A 20,177-nucleotide genomic window follows, 5' to 3' on the forward strand; every position below is an offset into this window, starting at 1 on the left:
GAGGGTGCAGTGCTGGACTGGTGGTTGGGAGAAGAGCGAGGAGGATCCAGTGGGTGCAGCGCTGGACCGGTGGTCGGGAGAAGAGCGAGGAGGATCCAGAGGGTGCAGTGCTGGACTGGTGGTCGCTGATGGTCGGGAGAAGAGTGAGGAGGATCCAGAGGGAGTGTTCTGACTTCTGCTTTATTTTCAATTATGAGCTTACTTTAACCCTTGCAACAAATTAAGTAAAAAGTGGACACAGAACAAGTTGTAGCTAGGCTTAGTACTATATGTACCCATGTTTATCTCATCATGTCACCTCAGTTCAGGGACTTTAAAGCAGGATTTTAAACCATAAAATCAAATTCCGTTTACCCACTTCTCTGTGTTTTTTATGCAGTGTACAACTGACCCTGCATTGCAAGCATTCCAATCCAACCAGAAATGTTTCTGCTAAAATTAATCTCATCTCAGTCAGCCTGGCTCTATTTGGTACATTGCTGAAAAAAAGGACGCTGGTCATCACCCCTCCTACAATCTTGCTTCTCACTGATTGGTTGAGGGCAGTTCAGCGTGACACAAGACTGAGAAGGTAGCAGATGCTGAAATATGATCTGTACTGTGCTTACATGTTTACAAAGCAAGCTAGATATGACAGTGCAGTTTTTCTAGGAGGAAAAAAAATGAATAAGGGAGTGACTGGCTAAGCATTACCTTGTACTTATACTGTGCTGCGCGATCTAGTTTTTCTTGCTTTCTTGTATTGTCATATTGCTGTATGTCACCCCTAAATATTGTCTGTAACCTAAACTAATGTCCAGCGCTGCGTGATAAGTTGGCACATTATAAATACAACAAATAAATAAGTAAATAGATCATAAATGACATCAGGTTTGGCTTCAATCAGAGGGAATAAAAATGGAAACTGCCAGGAACAGGTTTCTCTTTATTTACAATATAACATTCACCAAAATCAGTACAATACATGTTATGTAAGAAGAACAAGTATATATCTACTTATATATGTATTTTTTTCCCTGGGATAGTATAGTTGTTCCTGCTGCTTTAATGCTTTACAAACCAATCCACTGAGCAGCATGAAAGAGTCCTCAGGATTCTCTGTAAATATGCTGCCATGTGCATCTAGCAAGAAATAAAAGAAACACTGGGAAACACTTCTCCCCAGTGATGAGAGAGATACGCAGAACTGAACAAGCCTGTTATTGGCTGCTGCACTCTCCTCTCCATTCCTACTTCTAGCTATGTCAGGAAGATGGAAAGCAGTATGCTGTGGCCAAGTTCAGGTTCACTGAAAGCAAAGCTACGTAACATTGACCCTTACTTGTCACCAGTGTGAGCTCTCTCGTGTATGGCACGATATGCTTTCCGTGCAAAACATTTCCCACACTTAGAACATGAATAGGGCTTCTCACCAGTGTGAAATCTCTCATGTCTGACAAGCTGAGATTTCTGAACAAAACATTTCCCACACTCAGCACATGAATAGGGTTTCTCACCAGTGTGACATCTCTCATGCCTAACAAGTTTTGATTTCTCTGCAAAACATTTCCCGCACTCAGCACATGAATAGGGCTTTTCACCAGTGTGAGCTCTCTCATGTATGACCAGATATGATTTCTGTGCAAAACATTTCCCACACTCAGTACACAAATGTGGCTTCTCACCAGTGTGAGATCTCTCATGACTCACAAGTTCTGATTTCTGTGCAAAGCATTTCCCACACTCAGCACATGGATATGGTTTCTCACCAGTGTGAGATCTCTCATGTCTAACAAGTTTTGATTTCTCAGCAAAACATTTCCCGCACTCAGCACATGAATATGGCTTCTCACCAGTGTGGGATCTTTCATGACAGCGAAGGCTTGATTTCTGTGCAAAACATTTCCCACACTCATTACATATATGGGGTTTCTCACCAGTATGGGATCTCTTGTGACAAAGAAGATGTGATTTATGTGCATAACATTTCCCACACTCAGCACATGAATATGGCTTCTCACCAGTGTGAGATCTTTCATGTATAACAAGCTGAGTTTTCCATAAAAAACATTTCCCACACTCAGGACATGAATAGGGCATTTCTCCAGTATGAGATTGCTCGTGTATGACAAGTTTTGATTTGCATACAAAACATTTCCCACACTCAGCACATGAATATGGCTTATTCCCAGTGTGCAATCTCTCATGCCTGACAAGTTTTGATTTGCATAAAAACCGTTTCCCACACTCAAAACATGAATATGGCTTCTCACCAGTGTGTGATCTCTCATGTCTGATCAGCTCGGATTTGGACAAAAAACATTTCCCACACTCAGCACATGAATAGGAATTCTTACCAGTGTGAGATCTCTCATGTATACCTAAATGTGATTTATGTACAAAACTTTTACCACACTCAGCACATGAATATGGCTTCTCACCAGTGTGAGATCTCTCGTGTATAACAAGATTTGATTTCAGCACAAAACATTTCCCACACATGGAACAGGAATGAGATCCTCCAGTAGTAGGAGAGCTGCACTGGGTATGAGGCCCCTCAGGGTTAGATATGTGAGGGGAGTGTGGAGGAATATTAGGGGTAACTAGGACCCTCTTATGAGATCTCTCATGTCTGACAAGGTCTGCTTTATACCGAAACCATTTTCCACACTCAGCACATGAATAAGTCTTCTCACCAGTGTGAGATCTTTCATGTACAACAAGCAGTTTTTTCCATAAAAAACATTTCCCACACTCAGCACATGAATAGGGCTTCTCGCCAGTGTGCAATTTCTTGTGTCTGACAAGTTTTGATTTGCATAAAAACCGTTTCCCACACTCAGAACATGAATATGGCTTCTCACCAGTGTGTGATCTCTCATGTCTGACAACTCCGGATTTGGACACAAAACATTTCCCACACTCAGCACATGAATAGGAATTCTTACCAGTGTGAGATCTCTCATGTATGACTAAATGTGATTTATGTACAAAACATATCCCACACTCAGCACATGAATACGGCTTCTCACCAGTGTGAGATCTCTCGTGTATAACAAGATTGGATCTCCGCACAAAACATTTCCCACACGTAGAACAGGAATGAGATCCTGCAGCAGTGGAAGAGCTGCACTGGGTATGAGGCCCCTCAGGGTTAGATATGTGAGGGGAGTGTGGAGGAATATTAGGGGTAACTAGGACCAGATCGTGAGATCTCTGATGTCTGACAAGGTCTGCTTTATACTGAAAACATTTCCCACACTCAGCACATGAATATGGCTTCTCACTAGCGTGAGATCTCTCATGAAGGACAAGATTTGATCTCCGCGCAAAACATTTCCCACATGTGGAACAGGAATAAGGTCCTCCAGCACTGGGAGAGCTGTACTGGGTATGAGGCCCTTTAGGGTTAGACAGGTGAGGGGAGTCTAGAGGAATATTTGGGGTAACCAGGATATCTGCAGGAGTCTCTTGTCCAATTACATCTTTCGTTGCACAGTCTGTGGCTACAGAGAGATGAGTCTCTGAGAGGTTCCTGATGCCCGGACTCCACACTGCAAATAGAGAAACATCATCACTTCCTGTTAGAGAATCCTGAGGGGAGGAACAATCATTAGGGATGTTCAGTGAGCTGCTGATAATTCCAAGTTGATGCAAAGTTTATGCAGATAAGAAATGGACCAGATGCCGTTTGCTTATTATTAACATACAACTTGCACCATCTCAGAGTTATTGGCATGTCACTGACCAACACTAGTTATCAGCCTGACAAAGAACTGCTCACTACAGGTGGCCAATCACATGATTTTATCAGCTAGGAATTCCATCAATCAATTGCATTTCCTGACAAATCGGATTATCTGCATACCGTTTATATTACATTTGCAAACAAGTCAGTTATTTGCATCCCATTGACCCTCCCTACAGCTAAAGCACTGGCCATACATGGAAAAGCAGTAAAATGCAGAGCTTGATGAGACAATGGAAGCAATGTTTTACTCTAGTGACAACAGACCTATATGTACTTATAGCAAGAAATCTGTGTTATGTTTGTAGAGCAATGGGCTTTCACTTACACATCCTTATTACCATTGTATCCTTGTGTCACTCATATGCCCCTTGTAATGTACCTTTTACGCTCTCTTGTTCTTAATTGTGTTAATAATTATATTTTGACATTACGCAACACTAATTTATAGGAAAAACTATTTGGAGCACCAAAACAACTAATACTTCTGTAGCTGGATGTATATACTTACATACTGTATATACTCCTATACATAACTCACCCCCTACTGCAACCAGTCTGTGTACAGTTATGTACAGCAACCTTTATAAACTTATTACAGACTAGTAACACTTAGGGCCAGTTTCCACTAGTAGCGTTGCGATGCGGCTACATAGCCACATCACACCGCAGGTGTCCTGAAACACATGCAGGGCAATGGAAGAGTTTCCACAGTGTTCATGTTATGCGGAGCGGTGCGGAGCGATCCGAGAATCTGCAGCATGCTGCAGATTCTCGCACGGCCGCATCCGCCCGCAGCCACGTCCCATCTCCTCAATACACTTCCACATCGGGAGATGCGGAAGTGACGCCGGCGGCGGAAGTGATGCGATGCGGCTAGGTAGCCGCATTCGCATCACTTTGCAGTGGAAACCGGCCCTAAAGGTACGTATATTTTTGGATGACTTGTTGTTGAAACCGGTTGTAGGACGTGTTTACGTTCGATCGTTAGACTGATAGCAGCTGTTTTGACTGATCCACTTGGTGGATCTGTGAACTAACTGTCGTTCAAATGATAGTTAGGTCCGTACATGTGTACAAATGACTTGTTGTGTGAAAGTCTATTACTTTGACACTAATAGACATTCAAACAACAAGCTGTTTGATCAGTCGTTTGATCTGGTTCATTGTTCTATCCAGTCCATTGACCAGTCAAACGACATTTTAAATTAGCTGTAATTAGCATTTCAAACGGTTTGTTGTCTGTGTGTCCAAGGAGTCTGAACGACTTTTTTTTCAAATGACAAGTCATTCAAAGGTCTGGTTTGAACGACAATCGGGCATAAAATCAGACGTGTGTAAGCACCTTAAATTGTAACTGTCGGGCATAAAATAAAAAATCAATTCTTTTTTTTTATCTGGTAAACAAGTAATACAGAAGCTAACCAGGCAATCCAAAAGTTAAAATCTCTTTTACTTTTCTTGTTTATAAATGATCATTCCCCAGTTTATCTGACTCTTATTTGGTACGTTGCCGCACAAAGGAAGTTGCAGGGCATGCTGGGTTGTCTTTTTTTGCTTCTTTATTTCCCCTCAGACTTAACTAATGTATAGAAGCAAAAAAGGACAACCCAGCATGCCCTGCAACTTCCTTTGTGCGGCAATGTACCAAATAAAGAGTCAGGTAAACTGGGGAATGATCATTTATAAACAAGAAAAGTAATAGCGATTTTAACTTTTGGATTGCCTGATTAGCATCCTTATTACTTGTTTACCAGATAAGAATAAAGAATTGATTTTTGATTTTATGCCCGATAGTTACACTTTAAGTCCCAGCAAATAATGCCTTGTATGCAAATAAAAAGCAGCCTGATATGGGGGGGTTGAGGTTCTAATGCTGGGCATACACGGCGTCCAGGGAAGGATTATCAATCGAGCCTAATATCCAACGTGTCCGATCACCGCGGGGATCGATTCTGCGCTCGATCCCCGCGGGCGGACAACAGCGGCAAATCGAGCGGGTGATAAGCGCCGGCGGGGACGAGCGGGAATCGATCCCCGCGCACGCGTGGACGATCGGGGACGAGGCGGATCGACCCGTGTATGCCCAGCATTACATCATCCGATTCCCCATGTGCCTCTGAACACACCAAACAATACACAACAAAAAATATGTAGTCGCCCAGTCAGGCTCATAACCATCATATGAGGAGTTCACAAAGGCTGGGCAAATACATAGAGCAAGAAGGAATATTCTGGTGCCCCCTCTTATGTCAGGCTGCACCCTATAGGGGCTCTTGGTTCTATGGGCGACCTCTTAGGACTGGTGCACACCACCACAAGAGATTTTTAAACACTAGAGATTTTAAAAGCTCTTGCTAATGGAATGCTATGGGGGATTTTTACAAAACCACATCGCTCCAGTGAGCACTCACACATAGGATAACATTAGCAAGAGCTTTTAAAACCACTAAGTGCTCAGAATAGCTCTTCTGGTGTGCACCATCCCTTAGGCTTTTTACCCTCTATCAGATGTGTCAAATCATGGATATCCCCATTGTAGGTGTGTACCTGGGTACTTCTACGCAGTATAGGTGACTAAGCATAAGAATGCATTCTTCTGTGAACTAAAACCCCGGCTTTTAACTTAGCTGTAAGGATAACAGTTGTGCCTGGATGAGTGAATCTGTGAATGCATTTGATGGAACATTTGCATGCAAGAGTGCGAAGGGTTAATAGATTTTTTACATTGTAGGTGTGGGAATGCAAATGCATCCCCTGTTAGCATAGGAACCCCTCTAGGACAGTGACCTGCAAACTTGGCTCTCCAGCTGTGAAGGAACTACAAGTCCCACAATGCATTTGCCTTTATAAATCATGACTGTGGCATTTAGACTCCCACAATGCATTGTTAGACTTGTAGTTCCTTAACAGCTGGAGAGCCAAGTTACAGCGGATACACATCCTGCAATAAATCTGCAGTGTATCCACTTCCTGCTTTCATGGAAGCAGACATGTTGTTAACATCCTGTGCTTTCAAATTAGCCTCTCTGCCAAGGAAGTCAACTGACACAGCAGAGGGATCAAATTACAACTTGTGATTAGTCACAGATGAGGGAGAATTAGACAGGCTAAACTCTCTAAATACACACAGGGTGCATTTCTCAATGTTTTCCTTCTGCCCTGCGCAGGAGATCAGGTCCACTTAAACCCCCAGGCATGTTGGATATGTGGCACCAACACTAAGTCGGTAACACTAAGTCACCCCCTACTGTGACCAATCTGTGCACAGTAATGTATAGTGACGGTTATCAGCTTGTTACAGGCCGGTAACACTAAAGTTTCTTGCATATGCCTGACTACAGTTGGCCGAGGCAGCCTATAACGACCAGCTCAGCCAATAGGCGAGTGTACAGAGGCCCCCCAACCACCAACAGAGAGTCATGAAGCAATCTGCCTGGTTGATCAACTTGGTTGAGCGACAGCCAACGTCTTTGAAGACGCCACTCCCCACCAGTCACGTGACGTCACACACGCTGCTCTGTTGTCTCTCCCATAACAACAGAATGCATTGTCAGAAACACAGCTGACATGTGTCTGTAAAGGCCAGCCCAGCGATGCTGCCCAGGGTGATCGGGTCCCTATCCTCAATGTACACATCTTTAGTCACCCCCTACTGTGACCAATCTATGTACAGTGACCTTTATCAGCTTATTACAGGCTGGTAACACTAACTCATCCCCTATACTGTGACCAATCTGTGCACAATAATGTACAGTGACATGTAATGTACAGGTTAATTAACGTTTGTGTTGGAAAAGTGTGGCTGAGGGGATTTTATAATCGGATGCATTCACGATTTCTTTGGTAATCGGTATTTCAGAGAATGCAAAGGCATCACAATCGCTACATGTGACAATTTAGTGACTCTCACAGTAGGAAAACCCTCACCTGATCAGTATTGTATTGCTGCTGCAAGATATAGCGGATGCTTCTCACTCCTTCACCACCTCCCCTCTCCACAGAGCAGAACAGGGAACTCCAAAGCCATCAGGATGTCTGTACTGTTATTGTTAGTAAGCTGTCACCAAATACAATCAATAATGAGAGCTTGAAGTTAACCTGAGATGGCAAAATAAAAAGATTTTATACTTACCAGGGGCTTCCTCCAGCCCCATGGGCACCGATGCATTTCTTGTCATCCTCCTGAGTGCTTTCATTTAGTCGCAATCAGGCCTGGTAAACTGACTCAGTCGTGCCAGTCAGCTCATTAGCGCATGCACAGAAGAGCCGACTGGCGAGACAGAGCCAGATTACCGTGCCTGATTGCGACTAAATGGAAGCAGTCGGGAGGACGGCAAGGGACGCATCGGTGCTCATGAGGCTGGAGGAAGCCCCGGGTAAGTATAAAATCTTTTTATTTTGCCATCTCAGGTACACTTCAAGATGACAAAAATCTAACCCAGGCTTTCTCAACCAGGGTTCCCTGGCATTTTCCCACACCGTGGGGGAAGTGTAATAAAGCACACTATAATAGGTGGTACTGTAATAGGAAGCACTAAATTAGGGTCTCAGGAGACAGTATAATGAGTGGCAGTGTAATAGGGGGTAGTGAAATAAACAGCCACACATACTTTTAAAGACCATGGCTGCTGCAAAATAAATGCGGGGGTTCCTCGAGATCCAAAACTTATTTACAGGGTTCCTCCAGGGTAAAAAGGTTGAGAAAGGCTGATCTAACTAGTACACAGCATAACCCCGAATCAGGCCAGTCTGTGAGCAGCGACACAGTCACACCAATAATAGATACACATTTATTCTAGATTTACTGCTGATTACTCACCTATCCTGCCCTCTGTAACATTGTCCTCCTCTTTACTTGTCCTCATCATGTCACCCATCATAGACTGCTGGTCACTCCTCACATATGTCTCCTCCTCTTCCTCTTTTTTTGTACTCATTGTGTCACCCTCCTCCGCAGACTGCTGATCACCCTTCACACATATGGCTTCTTCTTCCACTTTATTTGTCCCCATAATGCCACTCTCTGTTATAGACTGCTGATCACACCTCATATATGTCTCTTCTTCCTCTTTATTTGACCTCATTGTGTCACCCTTCTCCATAGACATCTCATTTTGTTCTTCTTTGATTGTCCTGATCATGTCACCCTCCTCCGCAGACTGCTGATCACACCTCACATATGTCTTTTCTTCCTCTTTAATTGTCCTCATCATGTCTCCCTCCTTCATAGGCTGCAGATCATGCCTCACATATGTCTCCTCTTCTTCCTCTTTTTTTGTACTCATTGTGTCTCCCTCTGTAGCAGACTGGTGATCACCCTTCACATATGGCTCTTCTTTCTCTTTACTTGTCCTCATCACGTTACCCTGTTCCATAGTCTGCAGATCACTCCTCACATACATATCATTTTCTTCTTCTTTGATTGTCCTCATCATGTCACACTCCTCCACAGACTGCTGATAACTCCTCACATATGTGCTGCCTTCTTCCTCTTTACTTGTCCTCATCATGTCACCCTCCTCTATAGACTGTTGATCATCCCTCACATATTTCTCTTCTTCCTCATTACTTGTCCTCATCATGTCACCCTTCTCTATAGTCTGCTGATCACTCCTCACACACGTCTCATTTTCTTCTTCTTCTTTGATTGTCCTCATCATGTCACCCTCCTCCGCAGACTGCTGATAACTCCTCACATATGTCTCTTCTTTTACTTTATTTGTCCCCATCAGGTCTCCCTTGTCCATAGACTGATGATCATCCCTCACATTGGTCTCTTCTTCCTTTTTAACGACAACACTTACATGTATCAGTTCTCCACCCTAAGTTCACAAAATGAGAGTTAATTTAAATGGTGAACACAGATAACAGCATATGCAGAAGGATAATGAAATACAGTGTGGAGTCTCTGGGGATTCTCAGTTGTACCTACCTGATAATGGTGGGGGGTGGTGTGACCTTCCTGTGGACAATCCCAAGAATAAAAAGGACCTGTACTTCTCTCTGGTTGGTTTCTGTTACTTGATTCATCTGTAAGAAACACAACCACTAACTGAATACATTGGGGTTTATTCACTAACAATAGCGCTCCCAAACAGCGCAAATAAATTAGTGTCACGAGTGCTAATAGAGCTGCGCAACTTACTTTTTACTCCCAGCACACTACACATGCTAGTGGCAGCATAGCGTGCATAATTAAGCAGAGTCAGTGGAGTGGGTGCTGAGCGCATGCTATGCTACAGTAGTGCAGAATGGCGAGTGCTCGTAACTTATGCCTGCTCCTTGCCAATACCGGGCGCTCCACTCGTTCCACCCCGAGCCCCTTCGGATCCAGTGACTTTAATGGCTTTAAAAGACGCGATCCCCGCACTTTGATTGCCCAGCAAAATCTCACTGTAATATAAGCCGCACACCAACTACTTTGCATTGTATCAAAGTGTCTTATCTTCAGTGTTGTCCCATAAAATGACGTGATAAATATTTAGTAAAGTGGGAGAGATCACTATTGTGAGAGACTGTATGTGTTTAGCAGATGATGGATATAAGGGAGGATCTAGGTAAACTCCAAGTACTGCTCTTTCCTTTACAAGAAATAAAAGTCTCCTCTTACCCGGTGATGTGAGGGGTGGCTGATTCTCCATCATGGCATCCTTGTAGAGGTCCTGGTGTCCTTCTATATACTGCCCCTCCTTAATGGAGAAATAGATTATACAATGTGCTTCATTATAGGAACCTGACACATAGAATGATACAGTCACCACCCACACAAATCGCAAGCTGTCAATGGATACTGTCCTATAATATCTGTTAATGCTCAACTCACCCTGACAGCAGATCAAACAGGATGTTGTGGGCTTCTGCTTATCGTGTCCCTCAGAGGTGAGGTGGGGTCACTGCAATGGTTAACTGATTTCAAACATGGAAAACTCTGTATGGGAAGACTGAAAGTAAGGTCATGTGACACCCCTAGAACACCCCCCCCCCCCCCGCGCCTCTCCAGTCACGTCCAAATGTGCTCTCATTAAAGGACAACTGTAGTGAAGGGTATATGAAGGCTATCATATTTACTTCCTTTTAAGTAGTACTAGTTGCCCTGCAGTCTTGCTGATCCTCTGCTTCTAACACTTTTAGCCATAGAACCTAAACAAGCATGCAGCAGATCAGGTGTTTCCGACATTATTGTCAGACCTTTAAGGGAAGATGCCTTCTCTTCTCTTCCCCCTTTTTAGTTCCTTAGGCTGTAAAACCAATGTATGTAATTTTTACGAAGACAACAGAAAGGTATAAATTGTCCACTTTGATCTTTTTTCTTCTCCTGTTTGTCTGGCCACTTTGGGGTCAGTCCAAGAGTATATGTCCACTTTATATGTGGGTACCATAGACTGTGGTGAGCAGAACATGACTACCCGTTTTGTGTGCTTGCACTTTTGGGGGCAGTGTATAGCATGTTTCATGTCTAGTGCTGTAATAAGTATAAAATTAATATTAGTCTTGGCACTTGTAAATACACGGGTGAGTCGTTTTTTGTCTGGGCTTTAGGTCTAACAAATTATACGGACCAAATAATTATATATAAATTTCTTTCTAATTGTCTCATCTTTTTCTTATAGCATACCATCAGTAGTGCCTATAATGATTTGTCTGCGGTTTCTTGGGGGCTTCTGTTGGGGCCTCGCATACTCTGGATGGATTAATATATGAAACAATCATATGGAGAATTTTTTGATATGCTGTAATATATTTTTTTGGACACAAGATGGCAGTAATTGGAATTTACCCTGTATACAGAACTTTCTATGTATATATGTATATAATAATGACGTATGTTTTGTGCTTAAAAACTACCATATACATATTTTTTTGTAATTGATTTTATTTTTAAACATGATAAGTATGATGTCTTTTATTAAATAAAATACATGGTTCCACTGCTGCTCACATAACAATCGGATTTGGTGCGCTCCTCCGGAGCGCACGGAAGTCCGACAGGGAGGCAGTGCGGGCTGACATCATAATGACGCGGTTACGCTCTGTCTTGCGTGGCCACGCAATACCGGAACGCACAGATACAGGAATCAATATGAAGGCTCCCAGATTCCCTGTAGTCAGCCTCCCTAGAAGCAGCAGAGCGCTGCAATCGCGTAAGGCGACATTCCCCCCTCTCCCTCCAGCAGCTGGGACCTTCTATACACCTTTGGTAAGCACATCAGCACTTTATATTGTTTTGCACATTTGATATTTATTTGTGATAACATTAATTCACTATGGACTGTTTGGGGTTTTGTAAGTGATATGTTTACAAACTTTTTTGCACTCAGGTAGCACGCAGCACTTTTTTTCCACAGGCAGGTTTTTTGCTGACAGGATTTTTTTGTGATATTTTACTATTGGCAGTTATGTAGGAGTTTTTCCTGTGTGATTCTAGTGAAGGGATTTGTCCAATATGTTTTATAATCTTTTGTGCACCAGTCATATATACAATTGATTGTTCACTGTTTTGATCCCTGGAGAGATTTCCGATTATAATCGGTTTAAGAGGGTGGTTTTATAGGTTTTAATTCTTGATGTTTTTGGATAAGTCCTCAAACTTTCATATTTTTGCATCATATTTGGATGAAGTGTAATTGTCTAATTGAATGTTTACAAATTGTCTCTAAGAGAAGGCATCTTTCCGATAGATTTCAATGCAAAAAGAAGCAGTAGCGCACTGGTGGATGGTGAGCAGCCCAGGTGTACTCAGGGCCAGTCCTCAAGCCCCTAAAAAGGAAAATACAATGCCAAGCAGGAGCCAAGCAGATCATATTGATCCATCATTGAGCGCTAGGTGCTCCTGCTTAGCATTGTATTTTCCTATAGATTTGCATTGTGTTGTATAGCCTTTCAGGGACGCATTATCATGTGCATCTAATTAGCTCTATTAGCAGTTGTATTAATTATTGTCAGACCTGACAAGATTAGTTGGAATGCTTGTTTCTGGTCTAATGCAGACATGACTGCAGCAAAAGAGAGCACATAGCTGCCAGGCAACTGGTATTGTTTAAAAGGTAATGAATATAGCATCCTCCATATATCTCTCACTACAGTTGTCCTTTAAGGTAGGGGTTGTCTATTCCCTCGGTATGACAGACAGGAAGTGCACAGAATGTCTTCTACACTATGTACGTCCGATGGGAATTCCGACTCTTCTCAGAGAATCGGCTCCCATTAAAGAGCCGGCTCTTACGGCTTTGAATCTGCTCTTCATTAAAGCGGTATTGTCACCATAAAAATCAAATTTCAACAACTGGTCTGAGTGTATTAAGTGATAAAGATGCTGACCCTGCATTCACAACTTGCAAAACGTTTTCTGCTGTTATGGTTTGGAAGTATCACATACTTTATGAGCACTGGCCCTAGTGTCAAACAGTGCCAAAGAGTTGAATGCTGGGAATTCTTTTTATCAATAATATATTCCTCCTCTTCCATTTATTTCCCTGCCTAGTTGCTTATCAGAAACTACCTCTGATTACTTGTGTTTACAAGCAAGGCTGAGGTGACTCAGTGATTGGAGGATAAGACAGTGTAGTTCCTAGTATACACCTCAGTGGGAGTGTCTGAAGACTCTGGGAGGAGGGCAGCTAATGAATACACAATGAGCAAGAGAAGGGAGGGTGGAAAACAAGAGTCAGGGAGGATATGATGTCAGCATTAGCTTGGCAAGATGGCCACTGCCTAGAATAGGATTTTCTGCTATTGCTTTGTAAAATTCACAGGAATCAGTACATGGATAGCACAATACATCTGTTATGTAAGTAGAAGTAGTATTTATCCACTTATATATGTGTTTTTTATTTCTAGGTTAGCATGGGTGTCGCTTGTTCTTTAAATTTCACTAGACACCACTCAGAATTGGAGTAAAAGCCCCGCCCCATCTCCATGACAACTCCAGACTGCTTCTCTGACTGGGGCAATCCCTCCTGCTACTGCTCTGCTCCGCCGCATACACTCCTACAAGCTGCAGACTACATCTCCCAGCATGCCTCAGCGCCCTTTATTACAGAGCAAATCAGAGCTGTGTGGGGCAGCTGAGGCATCGGCTCTTTTAAAACTGAGAACTAGTGTTGTCCGGATCATGAACGATTCGGATCTTTAATCCAAATCTCTTTTGTGAGTCGAATCATCCGGATCATCAAAATAAACAGATTCGGATCAAAAGGGTGGAGCCAGGAGCGGCACACCCCCCTCTCTCAGCGGGCAGGGGGGTCCTGGAAGCAGAGCGGAGATGGATCGCTCAGTTGGAGGGGAGCCAGCCTTGCAGGGACAGGTAGTTGGGAGAGGGGACATGGGTGCCACTGCCAGATATGTGTGGAGCACACTACTGGCTGCAATGTGCTGCTGATTATAGGTTGTCTGTTGTAGTTGTGAACAAATTGGAAACTTTTGGCTGAGAAGCACAGCTCAGTAACTCTGCAGACAGCTTGGAACACAGGCACTGTGATTGCTGTGCAATATGATCCTCCTGCACTGCTCTAAACAGCTGCACTTATCTTCTCCCTAAATTTATGATGTGTTCGAGAAAAGGGGAATGCTTACTTTCACTGTGTGACGTTTGCATTCAGAGTATACAGATGAACATATAGGTGAAATATATGTAAAGCATATGATTGCAATTGGGTATTGTATGCAAAAAAACATTTCTGCTCTCTGCTCACCCTTCTTCATTCACCTCCTCCCTTCTGTTCACTCCCTGCCCACCATCCCCCCTTCTCTATCTGTCCAACCCCCTCCCCTTCTCTGTCCATCCCCCCCTCCCCTTCTCTGTCTGTCCACCCCCCTCCCCTTCTTTGTCTGTCCACTGCAGGGAAAGTCCTGTCCTGCTAGTCATTTCACGCCACCCCTCCTGAAAGCTTCCCTAGTAAAATGATCCGAGATTCGGATCAAAGATCCGGATCTTTTCAATGATCCGATTCGAATCATCCGAATCATTGAAAAGATCCGAACTTCGCATCTCTACTGAGAACCGGCTCTTGCAAAGAGCCGACTCGTTCGCGAACAACCCATCACTACACCCCAATACCTGTCCTTCCTTCCTCCACCCCAATACCTGTCCTCCCTTCCTCTACCACAATACCAGTCCTCCCTATTACTGTATGTGTTTCTCCCCTCCCCATTTATTTTCTGTCCTCCCATTATGTGCTGATTCCTCACCCCAATACATGTGCTCCTCTCTACTATGTGCTCCTTCCCCCCCTCCCCTCCCTCCATACGACAGTGTGCTATATGCGATGTATCAGCAACAGAGAGCAAAATGGAAATGAAATAAACAAAGTAACCTTTCACCTCCTCCTCTGCAGCCAGCACGATGTGCTCCCAGTATTTCCGCTCTATGACCACTTCCGGTCTATTTCTTCCTGGAGGTGCTCAGACTGGCTGGCATTCCATCTGACGTCACCTCCTCACGTGACCTGCTCTGTGCCATTGTAGCGCTATCAGAGGCTGCGGGTGCTGGTGCTGCAGGACGATATGCTCCTTCCAACTTACGGGCTCTTATCATTCACTTCCTCTCTATGATTATGTACTTCTCAGTAACATCTTTCCACCAATTCGCCATCTTGTGGTCAGTCAGCTAACTGCAAGCTCTATCATCAATTATAGCTAGAGAGGGCAGCCGGGGAGTATCAGGGCGGCAAAGCGGGGTGTGGCACGGTATAAGGGCGGGGCCAATATAATCTGGGCGTGGCCAGTATTATAGAGGCGTTTCCCAAACGTATGTATTTATGTGATTGTCTCTTCTGTGGTGCTGTGCTGTACAGTGTAAGGGATTAGTTATTGAGCTCCTCTGAGGCCAGTCAGTCGGTGACATCACCATGTCAGGATTACCCACAAGGCAACTGAGGGGAGTACGAGAGGAATCGCCGCCGGGAGATTTGGGAACAGGATACAGCCGGTATGGCTTATCCTGCTCCTGCACAAGTTCCCGACAACGTTAAGTATTTATTCCCCCTCCTGGCCACCATGGATGGTGGGGAATGAAATAATTTGGTTTCCAGCAAATGCTGGAGGCTGAATTACAGTGTTTTATAATTAACTTCAGCTCTGTCTTCTGACGGTGCTGAAGTTACTCACTGTGCGCCGCTATAGCCGTAATTCCTATTACGGCCTATGGTGGCGCCGGCTGCGCCCAAATCTCCTGCGCTGGAATGAAAGTGTTCGAACTGAGGGGGGCATATAGACCAGCAGTGGGCCTCATAAATAGCAGCATGGCGAGCATAGGAATAGCGCTTGTAGGCTCCACTGCAGCGCCGCATCTTCATATCTCTCTCTCCTTGTCCAGCCGCTTTGGTCTGCGTCACTCTCCAGCAGCCGGAGACTCTCAGGTCATATGATGAGAGATGCTGACCCAGGAAGTAGAGATAAAGATGTGGTACTGCAATGGAACCTTCAAGCGGTATTTCTGTGCTCAACTTTGGGTAAACCTACCTATAATTATATGAGAGGGTTAACACCAGGGCCGGATTTACAACTCAGGAGCCTGTAGGTACAGGTGTTCTGGTGCTCTAAGCCCCACCCCTCAACACAGGCCACACCCCCAACCATCTGGTAGTGTTGCCTGATTTGATGGTTCAAGGCCCATACACACGCCGGATTTCCGCAAACGAAGGGTCGTTTGGACGAAAAATCAGGCGTGTAGAGTCTGTCATTCGGCTGATAAGAGCGGACTTGAGCGATCCGCCAAACGGAACACTCAAGTCCACATGGCACATAGAAAAAATGCTGTGCACCTGTCTCTTTAAGTACTTTTATTTAGTCCTTCAGGCAACCACATACATTTCTGACATATCTGACCTAGAAAAAAAGATGATGTCAAACCTCAGTGGAAGAAGGTGCGGAGGTGTATAGGGGAAAGGTGACCAGGGAGATGAGTGGACGGCACTACAGCCGTTTCACGCCAGCCCGGCGCTTGTTCACGTATGTGTGTCCTTAGTGAGACAGCGCTGTGTGATTTCTTACAGAGGACCTTCAAGCAGCGCCCCCAGCGCTGTCTCATTGGTGTGGAATATGGGAAAGTGAAGGTTGGGGGTGAGGGGGCGGAGACTCGCCGCCCAGCGGCGAGAGACTTACACAGAGCTTGTGTTGATGTGCTTGGCTGCACTCCGTAATAGACTATTGTAATAAACATTCAGTGCAAGTTATAACCATTAACTATATCACATTAGTGACAACAAATACAAAAAACACTCATAATTTGTAACATGTAAGTGAAAAGTGCAATCATTGTGCTATAATTAAACATGTGCAAAGATCAGTGCACCTCTGCACGCTGGCATAATGGCATTGCTAAATTGCTTCCTATCTCCTATATTTTTAAAATCATGGATTTTATTTTCATAATTGGATTTTAAGATAAATAACCCCCAAAGAACTCCCATTAAAAAAAGACTGGGGGCAACACCATGCGTACTGAGACCAAAAGAGGATGCATTCACCCTATTTATTTTCTCCTTGATTATTACCATTCCCTTTTTTATTGAATGTCCTGGATCAACAGGGATATGTGAGGGAGCAGGCTGGTGTTGTACTTTGTACTGGTTGAACTCGATGGGCGTATGTCTTTTTTCAACCAAAATAACTATGTAACTATGTAACAATTAAATCGAGGTGATTCAGGGCCGCAATACACCATGAATAGAGGCTAATTAGCCCACCTTTTTAATTAGTAAAGGTTTGGGGCAGTTAGTACTCTAACTAATGAACTGTCCAAAGGACCCGTACTCTAGTCCAAATAAGAATACATTGAACCAAGACAGTATTTATTGAATACCTGACACATCAGCGTAGAGGAGAGGGAATAAAAGGGGAGATCCCCCTTAAGCACCACAGGGGACCAAACCGCAGGTGTCACCAGGAGACAGAAATAGAGGCAGGCAAAACCTGAAAAAGAGAATGGCTGAGAGGCCATTAGGACCCCCAAAAAAACATGTCCGAAGCCCAGGGTTGGTTTTCAAGCTCGACCCCTCACACAAAAAATCCCCATGGTAGTAGCAATTGTCACCCTCATTTTTTGATAAGGGGTGAAGAAACCATATATCCGCATCAATGGCGCGGAAATTACTTCCACCTAGCTGCCAGACCCAAAAAGAGCAACCTTGCGGAATCGTGAAGCAGGGGGTTAGGTCGTCTATTGAGGACCTAGCAGTGTGTATTACACCTATTCTTTTAATTATGGGGTTACAGGTGGAAAACATTAGGCATCAACCGTTAGTTAAGAGGAGAAGATCCAAACAACCAGGGCACTCAGGAAAGACCCAAGGGAAAAGGAGGCACCCGAATCAAGAGGTTTCTAGAAAGGTCACGGAAAAGACAAGGGTAGAAGAACATTCAAGGGAGTTGGAAAAGGTAGGGATAACTAAGGGTCCAGAAAGCAGGACAGTTCCAATCTATCATTCAGGCCTAGTGGTCGCATAGCCTCAGTATGCAGGATAACCCGCGATTCCCGTCTGGTCAATTCTCGGTCGCGGTCACCTCCCCTGCGTGATAGGGTGACATGCAAAAGACCCACAAATCTCAAGCACCATGGGCCTTTCTTACATGTTCAATCAACCTGGGGCTACCTTTGCCCGATTTGATTGATTTAAAATGTTCCCCTATTCTTTCCCTTAGGGGGCAGGTGGTTTTGTCCACATAATAGAAAAGACAGGGGCAGAAAATCCCATACGAGACGAACTTAGTTTGGCAAGTGATGAAGGCCCTCACTTCTCACTGTAAGCCACCCAAACGGTAGTTCGTACCTTCCCACATGTTCCTACAAAAACTGCAATTTCCACATCTGTGGTTACCCCTAGGGCGTCCACCAGACAGCCAATTGCAAATGGGTGGTGAACAGTATTCACTTTGGGTCAGGGTATCCCCTAAGGTTGGGGCTCTCCTGTACGCCACTCTAGGGGGGTCAGGGAACACTTTCTGAAGGGTGGGGTCTCTCGCTATTAACCCCCAGTTTTTCTTAACCTGCTGGGCGGTCTGGACGAGCTCAGCTCGTCCAGTACCGCCGGAGCCTGCCGCTCAGGCCCTGCTGGGCCGATTTGGCTCAAATAAAAAGCAGCACACGCAGCCGGCACTTTGCCAGCCGCGTGTGCTGCCTGATCGCCGCCGCTCTGCGGCGATCCGCCGCGAGCAGCGGCGAAAGAGGGCCCCCCTAGCCGCCTGAGCCCAGCGTAGCCGGAACAAAAAGTTCCGGCCAGCGCTAAGGGCTGGATCGGAGGCGGCTGACGTCAGGACGTCGGCTGACGTCGATGACGTCACTCCGCTCGTCGCTATGGCGACGATGTAAGCAAAACAAGGAAGGCCGCTCATTGCGGCCTTCCTTGTTTATTCTGGGCGCCGGAGGCGATCGGAAGATCGCCTCCGGAGCGCCCTCTAGTGGGCTTTCATGCAGCCAACTTTCAGTTGGCTGCATGAAATAGTTTTTTTTTTATTAAAAAAAAACCCTCCCGCAGCCTGCCTGGCGATCTTAATAGAACGCCAGGCAGGTTAATGATTCGGGTTAAACTGTTGGACATGGGGGTATAGTCAAAAGTGAAGGTAAGGGTATTCTTCTTTCGATCACTGGAACCTCTGGAGAGGAGGGAGCCCCTGTACACTTTTCTTGCCCTGTCCTGAGCCTCCTCAAGGGAGCGTCTGTCATACTTTCTTGCCTCTAGTCACGCAGTTAATTCCTGCGCCTGTAGCTCGAAAGTGTCCAGACTGGAATTATTCCGTCTTAGGCGCAAGTAGTGGCTGTATGGCAGGGAGGTTTTAACATGTCTAGGATGGAAGATGCTCCTATGCAACAAGGAGTTGACAGCCGTAGCCTTCCTGAATCGCTCACAGACCAGGCCAGCTCTATCTGGCCTAATCCTTAACCAGCTGAGCGGTCTGGACGAGCTCAGCTCGTCCAACACCGCCAGAGGCTGCCGCTCAGGCCCTGCTGGGCCGATTTTCACCAAATAAAAAGCAGCACACGCAGCCGGCACTTTGCCAGCCGCGTGTGCTGCCTGATCGCCGCTGCAGCGCGGCGATCCGCCGCGTGCAGCGGCGAAAGAGGGTCCCCCCAGCCGCCCGAGCCCAGCGTAGCCGGAACAAACAGTTCCGGCCAGCGCTAAGGGCTGGATCGGAGGCGGCTGACGTCAGGACGTCGGCTGACGTCCATGACGTCACTCCGCTCGTCGCCATGGCGACGAGGTAAGCGAAACACGGAAGGCCGCTTATTGCGGCCTTCCGTGTTACTTCTGGCCGCCGGAGGCGATCGCAAGAACGCCTCCGGAGCGCCCTCTAGTGGGCTTTCATGCAGCCAACTTTCAGTTGGCTGCATGAAATAGTTTTTTTTTTATTTAAAAAAAACCCTCCCGCAGCCACCCTGGCGATTTAATCAGAACGCCAGGGTGGTTAAAGGATACCACAACTGACATGTGGCATAATGAGATAGACATGG

General features: G+C 45.2%; 1 protein-coding gene across 1 annotated transcript; it reads right to left on the reverse strand.

The window, feature by feature from the left end:
- Nucleotides 1-824: 824 nt before the first annotated feature.
- Nucleotides 825-15,081, reverse strand: LOC137560968 (zinc finger protein 585A-like). Its single transcript, XM_068272161.1, has 5 exons — nt 15,050-15,081; nt 10,341-10,419; nt 9,663-9,760; nt 8,550-9,552; nt 825-3,533 (listed from the first exon to the last, which is right to left on the reverse strand). The coding sequence occupies exons 2-5, from the start codon at nt 10,372-10,374 to the stop codon at nt 1,318-1,320; spliced, it is 3,351 nt and encodes a 1,116-aa protein (XP_068128262.1). The 5' UTR covers nt 10,375-10,419; nt 15,050-15,081; the 3' UTR covers nt 825-1,317.
- Between the last annotated feature and the right edge of the window lie 5,096 nt (nt 15,082-20,177).

The sequence above is a fragment of the Hyperolius riggenbachi genome, chromosome 3, assembly GCF_040937935.1.
Source record: "Hyperolius riggenbachi isolate aHypRig1 chromosome 3, aHypRig1.pri, whole genome shotgun sequence".
Taxonomy (NCBI): Eukaryota; Metazoa; Chordata; class Amphibia; order Anura; family Hyperoliidae; genus Hyperolius; species Hyperolius riggenbachi.

What these genes read in the sequence shown, in the direction of transcription:
- LOC137560968 (XM_068272161.1), bottom strand. Translation starts at nt 10,374, where the DNA reads ATGATGGAGAATCAGCCACCCCTCACATCACCGG. An exon ending in GCCACCCCTCACATCACCGG is followed by an intron (nt 9,761 to 10,340) that starts GTAAGAGGAGAC and finishes TGTTTCTTACAG; the next exon opens with ATGAATCAAGTAACAGAAAC. An exon ending in TGTTACAGAGGGCAGGATAG is followed by an intron (nt 3,534 to 8,549) that starts GTGAGTAATCAG and finishes CTCTATTTGCAG; the next exon opens with TGTGGAGTCCGGGCATCAGG.